Genomic DNA, 22,710 nt, shown 5'->3' on the forward strand with positions numbered 1-22,710 from the left:
TGATTTTTATTCTCCCAGATGAATTTCATTATTATTTTTTTCTAGCTCTAGAAAGTAATTTCTTATCAGTATGATTGGTATGACATTATTTAGTAGTACTACTTATTTAAGTAAATTTATTTAGGTAATATTATCATTTTTATCATATTGGCTTGGCCTACCTATGAGCAGTTAATATTTTTCTACTTGTTCATATCTGACTTTATGTGTGTGAAGTGTTTTATAATTATGTTCATATAGTTCTTGGGTTTGTCTTGGAAGCTAGGCTCTGAAGTATTTAAAATTGTCAACAGTTATTTTCCCCTCCCTTCCCCTCCCCTCTCTTTCCCCTCCCTCCCTTCCTCCCTCTCTCCCTCCCTTCCTTCCTCCCTCCCTCCTTTCTTCCCTTCCTCCCTTTTTCCCTTCCTCCCTCCCTCTGAGGCATTTGGGTTTAAGTGGCTTGCCCAGGGTCACACAGGTAGGAGGTGTTGAGTATCCGAGGTCAGATTTGAACTCAGGTCCTCCTAACTTCAGGTTTGGTTCTCTATCCATTGCACTACCTAGCTGCCCCCTACAGTTATTTTCAGTGGAATTTTCCTATTTCTTAATTTACTGCGGTTTGTTTGTAATATATAGAACACACACATATGTTTTTAAACATTGACTAATTTCACTTTGCTCATAAAAAGTATATGATCCCATTTGAGGTTTTCTTGGTTGGCCATTTTCTTCTCCAACTCATTTTATAGATAAGGAAACTGAGGCAAAGAATGTGAAATGACTTGTCCAGGGTCATACAGCTAGTAATACTAGGATTTAAAAAAAATTAATCTAGTAAATATTAATAGATATACATAAACAAAGTCTCTTTAGGATCTTCAATAATTTTTAGGGTGTAAAAGGATCCTTTAGACCAAAAAGTTTGGAAAACACTCCACTAACGACTTTGCTAATAAACGCAAGTTTTGAAGCCATGATGTTTACCTTCTTTTGTTAATTTTGAAAATGCTAGCAAAAATAGTAAAACAAGAGAAAGAAATCAAAGATGTAAAGAAAGTCAAATCCCTGTATACTGATAATATTTTATTTTATTTTTTTATTAATTTTATAATTAGAATTTTTTTGACCGTATATATGCATGAGTAATTTTTTTATAACATTATCCCTTTTCCAAATTTTCCCCTCCCTCCCTCTACTCTCTCCCCTAGATGACAGGCAATCCCATACATATTACATATGTTACAGTATAACCTAGATATATGTGTGTAAATCCAATTTTCTTGTTGCACGTCAAGAATTGGATTCCGAAGGTATAAGTAACCTGGGTTACTTATAGACAGTAGTGCTAATATTTTACATTCAATTCCAAGGATCCTTCTCTGGGTATAGTTGTTTCTGTCCATCATTGATCAGCTGGAAGTGAGTTGGATCTTCTTTATGTTAAAGATATCCACTTCCATACTGATAATATTTTAAAACTCTTGCTTCATTTTTTTCTAGTTGATCTCATGACTGAACTGTGTTTTTCCATTTTAACTTCAGAATAATTCTCTTCTTCTAAGTTTGCATCTTATATCTCAGATATATGGGAAACTTTTTTTGTTTATTCATTCTTCCAGCCAAATTGCCAATTTGTATCAGGGTTAGACTGTGAACTTATGAAAGGATTTCTAGACCCTGTTCCTGGTTTGTATTTTCTTGATCATGTTGCTTCTTTCTCTTGAGTGCTATGTCCTTTGAGAATGTCAGGGGTAATTCAAACTTGGAACTTGCAAATTTGCTGTGTACACAAAGTGATCTGCTCTGGGGCAAAATCTGATGATTGCCCTCTTGTTATGATCTTACAAATTCTTAGTCTTGGTTTGTGTATAAACAAATCAATTGGAGTCTTACCCTGATTTGAAACTCCAGTAGACTGCTGCTGGCACTCATCCTCTGTTCACCTTTTAGAACAAGGTTCCATGAAAAATCTGCTAGTTCCCTCTAGGTCTAAGTTCCCTGTTATGGTTACCTATCTACAAGCCTCAGTAAAAGCCAGAATGCTGGATTCTAGACCCAGTTCTGTCAGAATCACATATCTATTACTGCTCATCTCTTTTCTCCTCTTCTCAGCACTTAGTTTCAGGACTCCCACCATTCTTTATCATGGTTGCCCTCCTCAGTCCATTCTGACTCTATGACCTATCTCTATTGTCAGAGCAACAGAACTGTTGGTTGGCCTCTAATTCTACTTGCTAAATAACATCAGGCCCATATCTACTAGATTTGTAGCTGCTTCTTTCCTTAGTACATAACTGCAGAACCCTGTTCAATGCCTGGGCTAAAAAGTTATTTTGTGATACCTTTCTTGTTAGAACTTCTCCTTAGTGCTCATACTATTTTTCTGTTATGGGCCAGAACTATGAACTTGAAGCAAAGGATTCTAACAAGGTACTAAGTCAGTGGAACTGATAGAGACAATAGTTAAGTTAGCATGGCTCAGTATGATTGATTTACTCCTACAAGGAGATGTTATGGGCCAGAACTTGAAATAAGGTACTAAGTGGAATTGAGGAGACAATGGTTAAATCTAGTTTAGCATTGATTTAATCCTACAACAAATGATGGTTTCCTAGTGATATGATTGGTTTGTACTCAGTGTGGAGGTTATTAGCTAGAAGCCTCAGCCAGGGAAACTCAGAAATATTGGGAGAGAGCTAGAGGCAGAAGCTGGCAGAGGCAAAGGACTGGTGGCAGGAGCTCTCGGAACCAAGGAGAGAGATAGACCTCTAAGAAAGCTAACTGGGCCCCAGGAAAGGAGACAAGACTTTGAAAGAGACAATAAAGGATTTGGACTTTAATACCTAGCTGTACCCGTGTGGTGATTACTGAACTGAAACAAAGGCTGCCTTCAGAGACCCCAAGAAAACCTCAACAGAGAACATTACATTTTAGAGAAAACATTACATTTTGGCATCCTAATGTGGAACCAAGAAACTTCATCTGTGACCCAGAAACTAGGGTGAGTACAAAAATAGACAAGGAAACTTTGTTAAGGGCTAAAGTAGTATTCCAGATAAAATGGGACAAATGTTTAGAAAGGAGATTTCTCCACAAAAAGGAAAATGTGTCGAAAGCTTGGTCAGACTGATAAAAAAAATCAAGGTTTAATTGTAACTTGGGAGCAGATTATTGAACTTTTAGAAACAGTATAGTGCACATCTCCTTGGTTCTCTAAGGAAAAAGAATTTAATCCAGACAAGTGGAAATTAGTAGGAGAGCAACTATGTCAATACTACAATGATAATGGCCCTGACTACAATGATAAAGACACACTTAATACATATAATTTAATACAACTGGCTTTAGGAAATTATATAAGTTGTAGAATAAGGAAAAAGAAGAGGGGGAGGACTCAGATAAACTAGGTGAAAAGGATGAAGAATCAGATAAAAATGGAGTTAAGTACAATCCTGAGTGTGGTGCTTCACAGCAGAAGATATTTAGGGTATTCCCCATTTTATGACCCTCCCCCTCAATTAACCCTTCATGGATGGAGGCAGAAGGGGGAGAGGTAGTAAATACAATCAACATCACCTATGAAGCAGCCTATGACAAGATTACAAAAGGCTTAAGGCAAAAAAGGGCAGAATATATCTGATTTAATAAATGCATACCCTGTGATTGAAGAGCTTGACTCTTCAGATCAACAATGGAGAAAATACACTCATTTTGATCTGGAAAAAATTAAGGATTTGAAAAAAGGGTTGCACTCTTTATGGGGCTACATCATCTTATGTTAAGATGTTACTAGAGAATTTGACTTATGAAATCTTAACCCTTAGTAATTGGAAATCTATAGCAAGAACATGTTTAGAACCTGGACAAAACTTGTGGCTTTTGGAGTATCATGAATTATGTAGGATTCAAGCCCAATGCAATAAGCAAACTGGAGTTAATATTCCAATCACCTATGTTTGACCAACTAGCAGGTGAAGGTCAGAATGAAGACAATTCAGCACAGACTAATTACCCCATAGCAGTGTATGAGCAAATTCCTACTGCTGCTATAAAAGCTTGGGATTCCCTCTTGGGAAAAGATCGAGGGGAAGCCTTCACAAAAATAGAGCAAGGTCCTAATGAACCCTGTGCGGATTTTGTGGGACGTCTGCCACAACTATCACAAGAACTATTGGAGAAAATGTAGCTACAAGAATTATGATAAGACAACTGGCTAAGGAAAAATTTGCTAATGAGGTTTGCAGAAGAATTATATGGGAACTACACATAGATGCTCCTTTAGAGGAGATCATAAGACACTGTGCCACAGTGGGCACAAGTGCTTATTATACCCAGACTATGATGAACATGGGAAGATGGGGCAAGGGACTTCTAGAGAAAATCGTCTATCAGAGTGGAAAAATTGGACATATGAAAGCCCAATATAGGTATAGAGATAGATTGAAAAGACAGGTTGAGAGAATACCTAAACCCTATGTCCAAAATGCAACTGGGCTTCCACTGGTCCTCAGAATGTAGATTGACCCAGGGAAATGAGGTGAGGCCCAGCTCCAAGACCTCTAACAAAAGACAGGTGGGGCATGATGGCAGCAGAGGTTACACCCAGAGAGTCTTTAGAAGTGATCAATCAGCAGAGAAACAATCAGATGGCAGAAAGGGACTGCAATTGGGGAGAATATAGGCTTTTTAACCCAACAGAAGGGCAGTGTCCAGTGCAGCTAGCTTTAATATAATCTCCAAGTGATGTGGAGAGATTTAGAAAGTGGTAAATAGAAGGGACTAGATAGGTTAACTGCTTGGGAGAAAAGGTTTGCTTGTATTTCTACAGATGGAGAAGGAATCAGATGGGTGCCAACAGCACCTGGCTCAGAGAGACAGAAAAAGAGAAAAACCTAGAAACAAAGGAGAAGACCTAAAAAAAATCGTGACACTGAAAGAGCATGGCTGATAATGAAACTGTTAAAGAACTTTAAAACCAGAAGAAATCATTGGATTTCCTGAGATGAAAAATTGTTGATAAGACTATTGCAGGACTTCAACTTGCAGGAATCATTGGATTCCTGGCACATGAAGTAATGGACAATAGATTCCTTTTGGACTATTTCTGGGATTTATGAACATGTATAATTCCTCATGTTGATTCATGTTATTTGTTACATCACTACTAGCCATGTGCTTATGTAATTATGTATAATACCTCCCATGTTGATGGATTTATGTATACCTGTTTCAAAGTGAGACCCTTCAGAAACCCGCTAATCTGATTTGATTTCCCATTTCCTTTGGTGTTTTCATCTCCCTTCCTGAGAGGTCAGGGAGGGCATGATCACCTCCTTTTATGTTTTCACCCCTTTTTTTGAGCAGTCAGGGAAGGAATGATCACCTCCTTTTTTGGGGTTCTCGCCTCCTTGAGAAGTCAGGGAGGTCATGACTACCTATGTTCTAAAACAAAAGAAAGCAGCAGATGTTATGGGCCAGAACTCTGAACTTGAAACAAAGGATTCTTACAAGTTTCTAAGTCAGTGGAATCGAGAGAGACAATAGTTATCTAATTTAGCATGGTTCAGTATGATTGATTTAATCCTACAAGAAGATGTTATGGGCCAGAACTTGAAATAAGGTACTAAGTGGAATTGAGGAGACAATGGTTAAATCTAGTTTAGCATTGATTTAATCCTACAACAAATAATGGTTTCCTAGTGGTATAATAATTGGTTTATACTCAGTGTGGAGCATATAAACTAGAAGCCTCAGCTAGGGAGATTCAGAGACATTAGGAGGGAGCTAGAGGCAGAAGCTGGCAGAGGCAAGGACTGGTGACAGGAGCTTTCAGAACCAAGGAGAGAGATAGACCTCTAAGAAAGCTAACTGGGCCCCAGGAAAGGAGACAAGACTTTGAAAGAGACAATAAAGGATTTGGACTTTAATACCTAGCTGTACCCGTGTGATGATTACTGAACTGAAACAAAGGCTGCCTTCAGAGACCCCAAGAAAACCTCAACAGAGAACATTATATTTTAGAGAGAATATTACACTTTTCTATGTGTTTCTCAGATGATCTGAAATGGAAAAACAATACCTTATGGTTTTTCCCAATCATAGCTCAGTCTTAGGTTCTTTAAATTTTTGTTCTGCTGATCCTCGGTCTCTGGCTTTTTCCAGTATAATAAGAGGAAAGGTGCTCAATGGAGAGGTTGAAGCAAGATGGGTATTGGATATTTAGATGGGAAGATAGATTTTTTTAAAAATAAGCTTCTTTAGAGAGTGATAAGAGATCTCTTATGAAGCCATAAAGTAAATGCTTTACTGCAGGAGACCAGTCATAATGATTGTGAGAACAAAGTTCCAGATATGTTCAGCATTTCCTAAGTAAGAACAGAGACAGCAAATTGTAGAAGTGATCTAGAGCTGACTTTGGCAAGAGAATAGAAATAAGACAAAGAGATAGGAGACTTAAGAGCAGAGGGAAGCATAGCATAGAAATAGCTATTGAGGTGACATTGGAGAAAATGGAAAGTGAAATCAGAACAGAAATATTGGCCTGAGAAAATACTGGAAGATAAAGGTAATAAAGATGGAGGAATAGTAAAGCATAGTATGAAATATAATGATAGGATATGATAAATAATGGAATATCAGTTTTTTTAATATGTTTTTATTGACATCTTACATTATTATAGTTTTCTAAGTATCCATCCCTCCTCCTCTAAGAAAGCCATCCCATATAATAAAAAGTATTTTTAGAGGAAAAAATATCAGCACAACTTACAAATATATAGGAAAACTGCAAGTACATATGTAGGGTGTAACATCTATGGATCTCCCATCATGTTTCTAATAATATTCTAAGAGGAATAGAGGGTTTCTATATAATGATGAGGTCTAGTTTGTAATCTATATGTTGGTGAGATGAAATGAAACAGTAGGTCAAAAGATTTAAGGGGATTAAGGAATTTGGAAGTCAAAAATATTTGAGGGAGTATTTCCATTCTTAATTATTTTTATGTCATGGACATAGCAATAGATATGGCCATCTATTGAAGCCAATATAACTACTTCTCAAAATGGCATTTCTAAGTGCATAAAAGAAAATATATAATTTCAAAGGAAACAAAGAGTTAACTAAAATTAAAATATAATCTTTTTCACTCAAATTCATTGACTCCCTGAAACCTATCTATGGATTCCTTGAGATTTGTTTAACTCCTGATCTAAGAGGAGATTAAAGTCCTCTGGTATAAGGACAGGATTTGGGGAAGAGAGGAAGATGATGAGCCAGGTCCTGAACTTGGTGAGAAAGGAAGAAAGTAAGACCTGGGGGTAATTATACTGCAGCTAACATAATGTGGGTTGGTGATCAAGAGCACTTCAAAAGGGAAAAAGTTTCTGAACTAAGAGTAGGAATCAAGGAGTGTTCTGAATTCTCCCTCCAGGACCAGTGTATGACTTAATTTCTTCCATTGCTTTCATTGGATACTTATCCCTTTCCTTTCTACATGCCACTTGTAGAAACTGAAGAAACAATGACCTCCTCTTTTTTTTACTGTGACCATAAACCATGAAATTATAATGTCCATACAACACAATAATACAATACTATATTGTATAATGTATCAGTTATTCTAGAAGCAAGAAGTACTTGTTGTCTTTACAGGTTATCATAGTATCCTGAATTGAAACACATACTGTTTTGAAACCATCTAATCTAACCCCCTGATTTTATAGATAAAAAAAACTGAAGCCCCCAAAAAGTTATGACTTACCCAAGATAACATAAATATTAAAGTCAGAATTTGAGCCCAGTTCTTCTGACTCTGGAGCTACTGTGCTTTTATATTGTGCTGTCAAACTTCTGAAGAATCTCTATGAATGGTAGTTGCAGAAAGGCAGATTTTGGTTTATATTAAGGAAAACTTTCCTAATAGAATTTTTAAGTTGTCTGATGAGTAATTGGTTCCCTGTCTCTAGATGTTATCTAGCAAAATAATTCCTTGTTGGATTAACTGATATCTAGAATCTATTCTTATCTTTTGAGTCTTTTTGAGTCTCTTTCTATGATTCACCAATTTAAATATTCTACAAATGCTTACTTATACTTCTGTAGTCTGATTTAGAGATTCCCACTGACCAACAATACAGATAGATTCCCTAGCCATTATGAATGATACCTATAAAAATTGGAATAAAAGACCTACATCTAAGTCCTTCACAGATTTACTTAACCATTTATTCTTTCAAACCAGTAGCTAGGCAAATAATTGCTTCTGTGCCATTTGATTTATGTTGCTTCCTTCTACCTTCCCTCCAAACTTGCTCCTAGGAATACCTTCAAATGATGGGACTCAGCAACTGGCTGTTCTGGGGTTCCTATTTCGTCACATTCTTCTGTTCTTTTCTCATTACCGCTTGTTTGATGACAATGTTTTTCTTCATTAAGGCAAGTATTTGGTTTCCTTTATCACACTGAAATTCTTTTTTTTTATTATTATATATATATATTTTTTATAATATCCCTTGTATTCATTTTTCCAAATTATCCCCCCTCCCTCTAGTCCCTCCCCCCTATGACAGGCAATCCCATACATTTTACATGTGTTACAATATAGTCTAGGTACAATACATGTGTATCACACTGAAATTCTAAAATATAAAGGACATTTGATATTGGAAGGGTTGATAGAGGAAAACAAGGTGATTAAAATCTCAGCTCTGCTACTTATTAACTGTATGTTTTTGAACAAATTAGTTGGGCCCTCAGTTTCTTTATCTGTAAAATAAAAGAGTTATATAAAGTAGCCTTTGAGAGTGCTTCCAGCTCTAACTCTCTGAATGAAATTAGTTAACAGAGACGTTTAGAAATCTTAAGTCTAACCAAAGTTTGAGACTGGTGACCTAGGAAATACAATAAATTTAAAAGGACACCTTTGCTGCTTCTTGAGTAAATAAGTAAGTAGTAAGTAAACTTGAATAGTACAATTTACCTCACAATCCACTGGCCTCCAGTTATTGCTTATTTGTTTTGGCTTAAACCTGCAATTTCACTGGTGTTAGAAAGCAGAGAGACAGTTATTTTGCACCTTTTAATCTTAGAGAGTTTCCTGGGGCACTAGGGGTATATTAAGTGACTTTTCCAAGATCATCTATTCATTGTTTGCAAGAAGTAGAACTTGAATCAGGGTCCTTTTGATTCTTGAGACTAAGCTGCCATGAATAGTTTTGTATTAATTGAATTAATCATGCAGAAATTTTAAATGTTTTCTATTTCCTTCTTATCTTTCCCTTGTTTTTATGTCATTATACATACCTATGTGACTGATACTATTTTAAAATATTTTTGGTAGATTTTTAACCAACCAATACTTCGCAACAGTGATCCATCCTTGATGTTTGTTTTTCTGGTGTGTTTTGCCACTTCTTCCTTGTTCTTCAGCTTCATGATCAGCACATTCTTCAATAAAGGTGAGAGTAGAAAGTTCTTCCTTGTCAAATAATCAGTCTTTTCTTGCAGATATACTAAGGATTTATTTGGTTATTCCCTGTTAGCCTTCACTGCTTTGAAGTGACTAGCCAGGTTGGAGAAGATTAGGGATCATAGCTATCTCAAACTCTTTTCCATTCTCATTTCATTTTGTACACATAGATATAAACATTTTATATAGATATAGATATATGTTGATCCTAGTATGTCAATGACATTTTATTCTATTGCAATATAATTTCTTATAGAATACTTACCATTTATAATCTTTTCACAAAGTTATTAAATTCTTGCAAAGTAGTCACTACTTTGGCAGAATATATTTCTTGGAACCTTATCTTAAACAGTTTTCCTCTAGGGAAAAATAAAATCTGAACGCACCAACCAATATGCATTTATTTTAAATACCTACTATCTGCTAGGCTCTGGGAATTAAAATATAAAAATTAAGCAATCCTTGCCCACATGAAAGGAAGATTGTATATGTATGTGAGTGTGTGGGTGTGTGTGTGTATGTATGTATGTATGTATGTATGTGTGTGTGTATATAAAACTATGGAAGCTATTTCCAAAGTAAATACAAAGTGATTGGGAGTAGGGTATAGTATATGGGGACCAAATTGAGAAGGACTTTAAATGCCAAAAAGAGGAGCTTGTATTTGGTCCTAAGAGGAAAAGAATCCTATGGAATTCATTAAGTAAAGGAGTTATAAGAATCAGATCTATACTTTAAAAAAATTTTTGGCAATTAGAGGAAAGTTGAATTGGGATAGGGAGATACATAAGCCAGAAAAATTAGTTAAAAGATGAAGTCTGAGTGAAAGATGATGAAAGTTTGAAGTAGGGTAATAACTGTATAAGTATTTTTTTATTTTAATAATAGCTTTTTATTTTCAAAATACTTGTAAAGATAGTTTTCAACATTCATCCTTACAAAACCTTGTGTTCCAGATTTTTTCCCTATCCACTCCCCAACCTCCTTCCCTAGATGGCAAGTAATCTAATATAGATTAAATATGTGCAATTCTTCAAAACGTTTTCACATTTTATCATGCTGCACAAGATCAGATCAAAAAGGAAAAAATGAGAAAACAAAGTTCAAGCAAACAACAATAACAAGAGTGAAAATACTATGTTGTGATCCATACTCAGTTCCCATAGTCCTCTCTCTGGGTATAGTTGGCTCTCTTCAGCACAAGATCATTGGAACTGGTTTGAATCATCTCAAAGCTGAAAAGAGCCATGTCCATCAGCATTAATCATCATATAATCTTGCTGTTGCCGTGTATTATGATCTCCTAGTTCAGCATTAGTTCATATAAGTCTCTCGAGGCCTCTCTGAAATCATCCTATTGGTCGTTTCTTACAGAACAATAATATTCCATAACATTCATATACTGTAGTTTACTCAGCCATTCTCCAGCTGATGGGCACCCACGTAGTTTACAGTTCCTTTCCACTACAAAAAAGAGCTGCCACAAACATTTTTGCACATGTGGGTCAAAGGGTATACATAGTTTGATACTCCTTTGGGCATAGTTCCAAATTAGCTGAGTAAGTATTAAGATGGGGAGGATGGAATATGAAAGATGTTGTGAAGATATAATTGGTAAGATTTGGAAGCTACTTAGATATGAGGAGTTGAGGGAAAATAAGGCCTAGAGGATGACTTCAAAATTTGGATAGCTAGAAGGTTGGTGGTATCACTGACAGCAATGAATATATGGAAAAGAAGTAGTTTTAGGATTAAAAATAAAGAAGAATGTTTTAGATGTTAAGTATGAACCATCTGTTTCAAAATAGCTAAAAGGCAGTTGATGAGGCAGGACTGGAACTTAGGAGAAAGACTAAGACTAAATATATAAATCTGGGAGCTGAGGGACTCACTTAGGGAGAGAGATGCAAGAGAGAAGAGAATGTAGGTCAAAGTCTTGGGGTCTATCTTTAGGATAGATTATATGAATGTGATCCACAGAAGAGATATTTAGAGAGCAGCATTCTAGAAAAATGGAGGGGGAAAAAGGGTATCTAAAATGATGGGATTGTCAGCAGCTTTAGATACTACAAAGAAGTCAAAAAGGATGATGACTGAGAAAAGACAATTAGGATTTGGCAATCCTAATTTTGGAATTTTTGAAGAAACAGTTTTGGTTAAGTTATTAAGATCAAAAGCCAGATTTCAGAAGATTAAGAAGCAAAGAAGAGAGAATGTAGGAGCAATAAGAATAGGCAGACTAGGAGTCTCTCTTTGAAAGGAAAAAGGACCATAATTTGGAGGAATGGTGGAATCAAGCAGAGTTATTTTAAAGATTTGAGAACCTTAGGCATGTTTATAGGCAGTAAGGATAGAACCAGTGGATAAGGAGAAATAGAAAATTAGAGCATGAGATGAGAGGAGGGTGATTATCATGGTGACTCTGTTAGCTATCTGCCAGAAAGGAAGTAAAGAAGGAGATGGGTACACAGGTATATGTAGAAAGGTTTACTTTGTCAAGAAGAACCATGAGCTCTCTTTTCATGAAAGTCTAAAATGTAGAATGTTAAATAATGTCAAGGAGTTTGAAGATGTAGAAAAGATAGAACTTATACCAAATGAGCTCTATATTTTTCAATAAAGATGACTGTGGTCTTCAACTGAGAGTGTTAAGTTAGGAGGAGGTATGGGAGATTTGAAGAAAAAGTGATTTGAAACAAACTTTTTGAGGAATAGGAGAGAGAATCAAAATGGAAGGATTAAAAGAATTGCCATCATTGGTCACTTCTGACATTAATAACTCTAATTAGCTTGCTAACATGAACTACTCCATTTATTCATCTATTTAGAGACAAATGAGCAGGAGTGGAGGACATGGATGATTCGTGACTGAGATGGAACAAAACTTAGGCTAAAAAAGATTGGAATGTTAAAATGTTAAAGTGATTATCCATGGTATTGAAACAGGAAGGAGAGGAAAGTGAAGCCCCAAAGCAAGGGCAAATACCCTGAGAGAGAATATAGAGGGATAAAAAGACTGTGCAATATACTGATTCTGAATTCTACTATTTCCTTCATCTTTTAAAATAGCAACTTAAACTGAATTGAGTAGTTATGTGATGGCAAAAGGAAGGTAATAAGTTTTTTTCAGGTAGCATTACAAGTGTGGAGTTTTCATCTGAAAACAGTGAGCAACATTTTTCATTGCCTGTTAATTACTATGGAATAATGTAGAGATTCAAAAGATGGGGTTCTTTTCTTCAAGATACTTAACAAACTTATGGACAAGTAAAACATTGACAGTCAATTGTAACACGTTATAGAATGTGATATGCTCCAAGATATAGCAAATACTTTGGAAACTGAAAGCATTTAGAATATTTCCAGCTGAAGGAATGAGAGGAAGCAGAGCATAGTGACATGGAATAGTGAATAGAGAACTAGTCTCAGCACCATGAAAACTTGGGTTCAAGTACTGCCTCTGGCATATCCCGGCTTTGGGACCCTGAATAAGTTTCTCAAGATCTCAGTGTTCTAAATAACTCTCTTGGAACTATAAATAGATTTCTGAGAAGGTGCTGACCTGCACTATTAGAAGAATTTTCCTCAATGAGGAGTTCTCTATACCAATGAAGCCCATAGTTCCATTTCCTATCCTTGTATATGTATTGGAACACTTGTAATTTTAACTTAATCTAAAAGAATGAATGGAATCTTGACTACCTGGAATGGTTTTTTTCAAATTTGAGGCATAAATATGGAAGAAAATTACAGTGGCGAAAAAAATGTTTGGAGAATGGCATAATTGAGCTTGTCTGGAATATAGGATACATTAAAAGTAGTAGCAAAAGATAAATGGAAATAAAATAGGAAATGTAGCTTGTGACTAGATATTGAATAGAGTGAATCAGTGAAAGTTTTGGGGTTTTTTTAAAACAACAGTTGCAGTGAAGCCACATACATTTTAAGAACTTTACCTTGTTTACTATGGCAAAAGAATGTGGGGTTTTGAGAAGAAGGAGAAATGGGAAGAAAAGACATTAATAAAGTGACCATTACAGTAATCTTGTTTCTGACAGCTTTAACTAGAATAGTGACAGTAAAAATGGAAAGGAAGGATTGGGAATGAGATACATTTTGGAATAAGATTGATAATAAACTTGGCACACAATTTAAATGCTATCTGAAGGCAGATGAAACTCAAGTACTAGAAATGCTTCATAGTTTCCACTCAGCAGAGAGCCAACTGTACACCTGCACTCCTCAAAACAAGCAAAGCTTGAAACTCTTCCAAGTCCTGATTGTCTGGACAGGGGAAGGTGCCTATGAAGTATACCTGACACATTGCTACCTGATTAGAATGGAAGAGATGGGTGGCAAGATTGTTGACAAAGACTGAGAGTGAACCAAAGCACCACACAGAAAAGTCAGCAGAAAAGAATTATTCTTTTAAAAGGGGAAAAATAAGTAAGCTAACTAGAAAAGCATAGCAAATGAAAAAATATGCACTGATGGAAGGTGATCCAAAATTTCCCATTGTAAAAATAAGACAAAATATTCTGCTGAATTTCCTAAATAATGGAACAATGGGAAGAAACTCTGGAATAAATCAAAGGAATAATAAATTCAAAAGAGGATTGATTGTGCTTAGAGATAATCAAGAACAATAAAAGAAAGGGAATTTGGATCACAGTACAAAGTCTGTACAAAACCAGAGAGTCTTTAAAAAAAAAAAGAATGGAAGATTTTCATTTAAAAAATCAAAATTTAAGGGAAATTTTGGCAAAACAAAGTCAAAGAATATTTAAAAACATAAGATTTATATACAAATCAAATGACTAGCCTTCAGGGTGGGACGATGGAGATAATTTAAGGACCATTATTTTCCTAGGGAAAAAATGTGAGGAATTAAAAAGACTGAATACCACATTACAAGAAATGACTGAAATGATTTCAATAGAAGTATTGAAAACAGAGAATAGAATAGTAGATCATTGAATCCATAGAGAACTCTAACAAAGAGAATATTCAGTCTCCAATCACTAAGAAATTCACTTGCTAAAATTTGTCAGAAACTGAGATTGGCATCAATGAAGTAAGTTTGATAACCCAGGACTACCACTGGTCTATGAGAAATCAAAGAGATTGAAACATGCTACCGCCAAAAGTACAGATAATGGGAACATACTCTAAAATAACGTCCTTCAAAGTTGAATTTACTTTTCAATGGAAAAAAAGATGACATTTAAGGAAAAATAAAATATCTGAATTATTCTTCTGAAAACCAACCTTTATAAACAGGTTATGTTTATAACATGCAGGCTTCAAGTGGGATTAAACACAAGAAAGGTGATTGACTATAATGAACAAGAAAGCAGTAAATGGTGAAATCTCATGATTCTAGAGCAAGATAAGACTTGTTCCAAAATTTTTTCTTGTATTGTTTAAGGGACAGTTTTTAAATAGTTCAAGGATTTAATTGGGTATTTTATCTTATTCTGTTTCAAAATATTTAGAAGAGTTTCATACTCTCAGATAAGATAGAAGAAGATAGGAGAAGAAAAGATAGGAGAAATAATTGAGTAAATAGAAACACATTTTCCAAGGATGCTAGGAGTTGGAATATAACTTAGAACAAAGTTTATTGCATGGGGAAGGAAAGAAAAGATGGAGACCCATTATTATTTAGCCTGGATATGAATGGAGGTATTTTCAGTCTTTCAATCTACATTTTGGTGTGGAAGAGTAGGGTTGTAAAAATACATTGTAAAAATAGTAGTTGTAAAAATAGGGAATTGGAGACAGGTTTCCTACTAGGAATTGAAATGCTAAGCATTAAAATATAGTTATACAAAATTAGGGTAGAAACAGTTATGGGTATCTTGTTGGTTTTCTTTAAGGTGAAAGTGCATTTCTCTCTCTTTTGTTGCAAGATTTGTGCTTCGCAGGCTCAGATCCTACCCAGGAGAATGAGGGTATGAGCATCTGGATGTGACCAGTGGCCAGATTGTTATAAGATCAGAAATTGCTTATGGTGTTAAGATTTGCAAGTTGTAGGGTAAAAGCATGAAATAGAACTTGGTCATATAATGCAGGAAATAAAATTACTTTCATAACATGACACTATCTGTTTTCATGAATTAAAATTCCAAAAAAGCCCACTTTGAAGGGGAAAAGATTGAGAAAAGAATGTACATTATCTTCATTTGGGTTAATAGATAAGTGGGACAGAGGAAAGAGACAAACTTTTGTCCCACCAAAACCCTACTTTTTATGAGATGCAGAGAATAAGGAACATATAAGTATTGTAGTGTGATAGGCATCTTGGGTATAGTACATAGATATTTGACTTTGGAATCAAAAAGACCTAAGTTCAAATCCTAGCTCTGACATTTTCACCTTGAGTATGTCCTTAATTTTTTTAGTATCCCAGGTCTCTTAAGAGCACATGTATAACAGATAATGCTGCATAAGAATGCATTGGTAGAGAAAATTCCTTACCAGGAGGCGATATAGAAAACTCATTGACTGATGGACAGAAACAACTACACCCAGAGAAGGAACACTGGGAATTGAATGTAAGCTGTTAGCATTACTGTCTATCTACCCAGGTTACTTATACCTTTGGAATCTAATACTTAATGTGCAACAAGAAAATGGTATTTGCACACATATATTGTATCTAGGTTATACTGTAACATATGTAAAATGTATGGGATTGCCTGTCATCAAGGGGAGGGAGTAGAGAGAGGGAGGGGATTATTTGGAAAAATGAATATAAGGGATAATGTTTTTAAAAAATTACTCATGCATATATACTGTCAAAAATTATAAATAAATAAAATTTTAAAAATTAAAAAAAAAAGAAAAGCCATTGACACAGATCTAGTTTTCAAAAAAAAAAAGTGTAGTCCTTGAATGGTTAATAATTACAGAATGAACATGAAAGAAAAAAATAAGAAAGAAGAATAAGTAAATTAACAGTTTTTAGAAGGGGACACCACAAATTAATGTTATTCAAAGCAAGAAGATGGTCTGAGAACAGAAATTATTCAGAATTTCACTTAATTGAAGTAGCAAAGGAAAAGATAAAAGAACATAAGAAAAAGAAAGAATAATAATTTAAGTAAACTAAAGAAATGAGGTAGAGGACAAGGAAATGAGAGAGAAGACTGTTGATTTATACTATTTGACTATATCTACTACGTGGGAGGACTTCAATGTTGGAGAAAGTTATTGGGTAGTCAAGTGATACAAATAAAGAAGAAAAACAAAAATATATAACAGAACAGAATTTTCAGAAGAGAATAAAGAAAAACAGGGATGTATTATTACTATTATGATAAATTATATGTACACTTTAAAAATCAGAAACTACATAATAGAAATTCAGTTATTATGTGTGTGTATACATACACAAACCTCTTTTCAGTTGTTCTTTGTATATTGTATATTGAAATAGTTATGATGTTCACATTTATTAAGTCGATGATAAAAAAAGGAAAACTCAAGGAAAAAGAGGAAAGTAAGAAATAATACAGCTAAACTGATCAGAGGTTGACTTAAGGGTAGAAAAAAATCTAGAAAAGAATTAAAATAAAAGAAAGCATAAAACTATCAATAAATATAAACTGATTAAACTCCCAATTAAAAAAATTAAATGGCAAAATGGATTTTTTCTTAATAGCCACATTTATACATCCACAAAATGCATCCCTAAAATCAAGACACATACATAATGAAAATGAAAGACAAGGACAAAATTTACTATATGTCAAGCAGTTCCAGAAAAGCTAGAGTTGCAGTCATGCAGACATAAGGCAATAAGAAAAAATTAAGGAAAATGTCAGGAAGAATAAAGGAACTATATTATATAGGTTTTTTTCTTTTTTTTTTTAGAAGTTTACTTGCAAGACCAGTTTTGGTTTTGGATTCCAGGTCAGAAAGGAGAACTAAAGGAAGACCTTAGGCCAGAAGCACCATCCCCATAGCCCAGAACTTAGAGATGAATACATTAACAGTCTGCCAGAAACAAGAAAATAATTTTTTTTTAAAATGGGCAAAGGAGAAAGAACCCCATCAGTAAAAGTTACTATGGAAATAGAGAACACTGAGGTGGTTCATCAAAGGGGAATACTGAAGCAAAAAAGCCTCTCCTACCCTGAGAGTAATGTTGAATACTGCCCAAAAATAATTCATTAGAAGAACTCCAAAAAAAGACTTTTAAAATCAAATAAGAGATATAAGAAAAATAAAAGAATCCAAGAAAAACAAGATTATGAAAAAGTCAATCAGCCAGAATGTTAAGAAAATGACTCCTTAAAAATTAGAATTGAGAAAGGACAAGCCATCAAAATTATCAAAAAACTGAGAAATAATAAAACAAAATATAAAGAATGAAAAAATAGGAGAGAATATGAGCCATCTCATAAGAAAAATAACTGATCAAGAAAACAGATTAAGAAGAGAAAACAGAATTAACAACCTGAAAGATAAAATCAAAAAAAGAGTCAAGAAGTAATTAAAGAAAAAGGTTCTGAAGAATTGGAACAAGATGGAAAAGGAAAATTGAAAAATCCACTGTTACCACCCTAAAGAGATTTTATGAGGAAAATCAACAGTAACACCACAGTTAGAATCTGAAACCTCCAGATCAAGGAGAAATTGTTATGAGCAGCAAGAAAACAATTTAAATATAGCAGAGTAACAATTAGAATCATACAAAACCTGGTTATGGCTATAACCAAAGTGATTTTAAAATCTGGACCAAAACCCTCTAAAACCACAAATTTTGGCCCAGAAAAAGAACTGAGGTTGTGGTAGGGAAAAGAAAAGAAAAGAAAAGAAAAGAAAAGAAAAAGAAATAACACATCTAGCAAAGTTAAGCATAATTCTGACCTCCTCCTCCCCTCCCAAAAAAAAGACAATGAATTGCTGAAATTTCAGGAATTTGTTGCAAGAAGACCGAACTTAATAGAAAATCCTATAAAACCTATATTAACCTATAAAATCCAAGAAAAAATAACGTAAGCATGAGACTCTAAATTACTTGGGACTCATTAAGGGCAAACTTTTATACAATGAAATATAAATCTTATGTCTAATATTGATATTAGTAATTGAATTGTATTCAATTAGTAATTGAACTGAATAGTTCAAAAGAAAGATTTTGGTGAAGCTGAGTATGATATGATTTCTAAATAGCAAAACTAGGAAGAGGTAAAGAGTATTTTATGCAAATAAGATAAAAGAGAAAGTACAAACAAGGAACTAGAAGTAAAAAAGGACTGATAGTTCTAGAACCCTATGTTCATTGGATTAAAGAGGGAACAATATATGAATGAATGGATGGATGGATAGATACATAAATCGATATGGATGTCTAGATATGGCTACATAGATATAGATCTAAAAGTTTCTAAATTTATAAAGAAATAAAGGCGAGGGATAATATAAATAAATGAGGTTATAAAAGCATAAAAGTATATAAGATGGAGAATAGGGTAAAGTTCAAAGATTATTGGGAATGGGATAAAGAGTAAGGGAAAGGATAAGGGAGGATACTAGAGGGGAGAGACAATATAGGTATCTGCTGCAAAGGCAGCAGATAGAAATAAAGCAGAGGAATCAAAAGGAACAGGAAATAAGACAGACATAATTGAGAATAGAATTTCTTAGGGGGAAAAACTAGTAATTGATCTCAGACAAAAACAAGATTAGTAATCATTGTTTTCAAACAAAATTAAAATTAAAATATAAAAGAGAAAAATAAGGAAACTATATTATGTCAGTGATTAATATTATTTTAGACTATTTAAAATAAACAGTACAAGTTTGGAATGTTGCTGTAATGTAAGAAATTATGAATTGGCTAATTTAGAAAAATATGGAAAGACTTGGACTTATTAAAGGATCATGTTATGTTCCTTCAGAGAAACAGAGGACAAGCAAGTGAAGTACAGTCATACATAGATTTATATATAAATATACATGTGTATATATGTATGGGATTATAGAGATGTGTGTGTGTGTGTATAGGTGTGTGGGGATCTTTGTGTAATTGTAAAAATATATCCACAATTATAGCCTTTGTGGGGGAGGCAGAGGAGAGGAATGGGGGAAGAGGAGAAAATAAAGACAGCACAGCAGAGAACAAGAGAAAATCTGAGAGGAAGCAAAAAAAAAAAAGATGGATAGCTTTGAACATAATGTATATAGTATTTATTATACAAGCTTTCTTGAAATGGAAATTTATTGTTTTATATTTTAAATCCTCTTATGTTCTACTGTGCACATGGAAATGTTTTCTTTTTTTAAAAAGAGAGAATTAACATCTTGGTAAGTGATATACAAAAAATACTAAAGAAAATAACATGTCACAAAACAGAATTGACTTAAACAGGCACAAAAATTATCTGAAGAAAAGAATTCCTTAAAAAGCAGAAATGGACAAATAAAAAAGAGACACAAAAGTTCACTGAAGAAAATAATTCTTTAAAAACTAGAATTGGATGAGTTATCAAGAACCAATAAAAGACAAAAGAATAAAATAAAATTTTAAGTGTGAAACAAATCATTAAAAAATAGCTGTCCAGGAAAATAGATCAAGGAGATAATTTAAGAATTACTGAAATACCTGAAAACTCTCATCCAAAAAGGGCCTTGACTCCAGCTTCTGGAGATACTATTACAAGCATTCAGAAACAAACATGGTACCACATCAGAAATCATATACAATTTAGGAACTCCATTAAATGAATGCAGGGTTTGGAATATGATATTATCAAAGGCAAAAGAGCTAGGATTACAACCAAGAATAATAATTATCCAGCAAATATAATTATAATATATAATTCAGAGAGAAAATGGATTTAGTGAAATAGAGGATATTTAAGCCATATATCCCATTAATGGATAGATAACAAAATCAACTTTTATACTAGCAAAACAAATGGAAGTAACATATAATTGTGACTGAACAAATCATGATATATCAGGTAATGGTATCAATGGTGTCAACCATTCAAGATCCTGGTATAGAAATAGCATTAATAAAACTTGAAAGTCATTTGGTAAGCAAGAAAAATACTAGGGTAGAACAAGGACCACATAGCAAGAATATATTGAATGATGTATGTATTGTATGTAAAATACCATAATTATTCATGGAGTTCAAGAGGACATTTTTAAAAGACACTAAATAGCATAAATTATTAGATTATCCTAAGAGGATACAGAATAAATATTCAAAATAGGTGAGAGTGAGATGATGTGAAGTTTTTCTGGAAGAGAGGCGTTTTAAGGGCTATATTATATGTGATTTCACAGAAAATCGGAACTATCATAAAGGCATATGTGATTAAATGGTACAAAAATGGCCTCCTAGTCAGAAGTAATTTTGTTGCCTGTTATTTTCCAAAGGATTTAATTTAATTGTATTATTTTTAAATTATTTCTGTTTTCCTCAATTTTCAGCTAATATGGCTGTTGCTACAGGAGGGTGCATCTACTTTATCACCTACCTCCCATACTTGTTCATTAGTTCTCGATACAACCAGATGAATCTTAGCCAAAAGTTGTCTGCCTGTCTGCTCTCAAATGTTGCTATGACACTGGGGATCAATCTGCTAGTCAAGTTTGAAATTAAAGGTGAGCATTTTTATTTTAAAATTTCACCTATTAATTTAATCCTTTAACAGAACTGACGAACTGACAGCATCATCCTAGCATTTTATTTATTTAATTATTTAGTATAGCTTTTTATTTACAAAACATAATGCATATGTAATTTTTTCAACATTGACCCCTACAAAACCTATCTATTTTTGAAGGTATTCCTCCATTTCACTTAGGTTATCAAATTTATTGGCATAAAGTTGGGCAAAGTAACTCCTAATTATTGCTCTAATTTCCTCTTCATTGGCGGAAAGTTCTCCCTTTTCATTTTTGAGACTAACAATTTGATTTTCCTCTTTCCTTTTTCTAACCAAATTAATTAAAGGTTTATCTATTTTGTTGGTTTTTTCATAAAACCAACTCTTACTTTTATTTATTAATTTGTTTTTGTTTTTGGTTTTTTTTTTTACTTTCAGTTTTATTAATCTCTCCTTTTATTTTTAGAATTTCAAGTTTGGTATTTGATTGGGGTGTTTTAATTTGCTCTTTTTCTAGCTTTTTTAGTTGCAAGCCCAGTTCATTGATCTTTTCTTTCTCTATTTTATGCAAGTAAGCCTCTAGTGATATAAAATTTCCCCTTATTCCTACTTTGGCTGCATCCCACAAATTTTGGTATTATATTGTCATTTTCTTGGATGAAATTATTGTCTCTGTGATTTGCTGTTTCACCCATTCATTCTTTAGAATGAGATTATTTAGTTTCCAATTACTTTTTGGTCTATTTTCCTCTGGATTTTTATTGAATGTAGTTTTTATTGCATCATGATCTGAAAAAATTGCATTTACAATTTCTGCCTTTCTGCATTCGATTTTGAGATCTTTATGTCCTAATATATGGTCAATTTTTGTATTGGTTCCATGAACTGTCGAGAAGAAAGTGTACTCCTTTCTGTATCCATTCAGTTTTCTCCAAAGATATATCTTACATAATTTTTCTAGTATTCTATTTATCTCTTTAACTTCTTTCTTATTTATTTTGTGGTTTGATTTGTATAGTTCTTAGAGTGCAAGGTTGAGATCTCCCGCTGTTATAGTTTTGCTGTCTATTTCTTCTTGTAGCTCTCTTAACTTCTCCTTTAGGAATTTCCATGCTACACCACTTGGTGCATACATATTTAATATTAATATTGCTTCATTATCTAGGGTACCCTTTAGCAAGATATAGTTTCCTTCCTTATCTTTTTTAATTAGGTCAATTTTTGCTTTTGCTTGATCTGAGATCAGGATGGCTGTTACTGTTTTTTTAAAAGTTCACCTAAAGTATAATAGATGCTGCTCCAGCCTTTTACCTTTACTCTGTATTTATCCCTCTGCTTTAAATGTATTTCTTGTAAACAGCATACTGTAGGACTCTGGCTTTTAATCCAGTCTGCTATATCTGCTTCTGCTTTACGGGAGAGTTTGCCCCATTCACATTTACAATTAAAACTACTAATTCTGTATTTCCTGCCATCTTATTATCCCCAGATTATACTTTTCTCTTTTTTCTCTTTTTCCTCTCCCTTTCTTATACCTTTCCCCTACTATTTCTGTTTTATTTTCTATTTAGCCTACCCCTTCCCTTTTCATCTTTCCCCTTCCACTTTTCAATAAGGTGAGAGAA

General features: G+C 33.8%; 1 protein-coding gene across 4 annotated transcripts in view; it reads left to right on the top strand.

The window, feature by feature from the left end:
- Window positions 1-22,710, top strand: part of LOC141550393 (phospholipid-transporting ATPase ABCA3-like) — a 187,647-nt gene that overhangs the window by 41,828 nt on the left and 123,109 nt on the right. For all 4 annotated transcript variants that reach the window (XM_074280994.1, XM_074280997.1, XM_074280995.1 and 1 more), the window contains exons 7-9: window positions 8,300-8,416; window positions 9,321-9,438; window positions 20,907-21,080. In XM_074280994.1, the coding sequence (XP_074137095.1) occupies window positions 8,300-8,416; window positions 9,321-9,438; window positions 20,907-21,080 (409 nt within the window). The remainder of the gene's footprint in view (window positions 1-8,299; window positions 8,417-9,320; window positions 9,439-20,906; window positions 21,081-22,710) is intronic.

This window comes from Sminthopsis crassicaudata, chromosome 1 (genome assembly GCF_048593235.1).
Source record: "Sminthopsis crassicaudata isolate SCR6 chromosome 1, ASM4859323v1, whole genome shotgun sequence".
NCBI classification, from domain to species: Eukaryota; Metazoa; Chordata; class Mammalia; order Dasyuromorphia; family Dasyuridae; genus Sminthopsis; species Sminthopsis crassicaudata.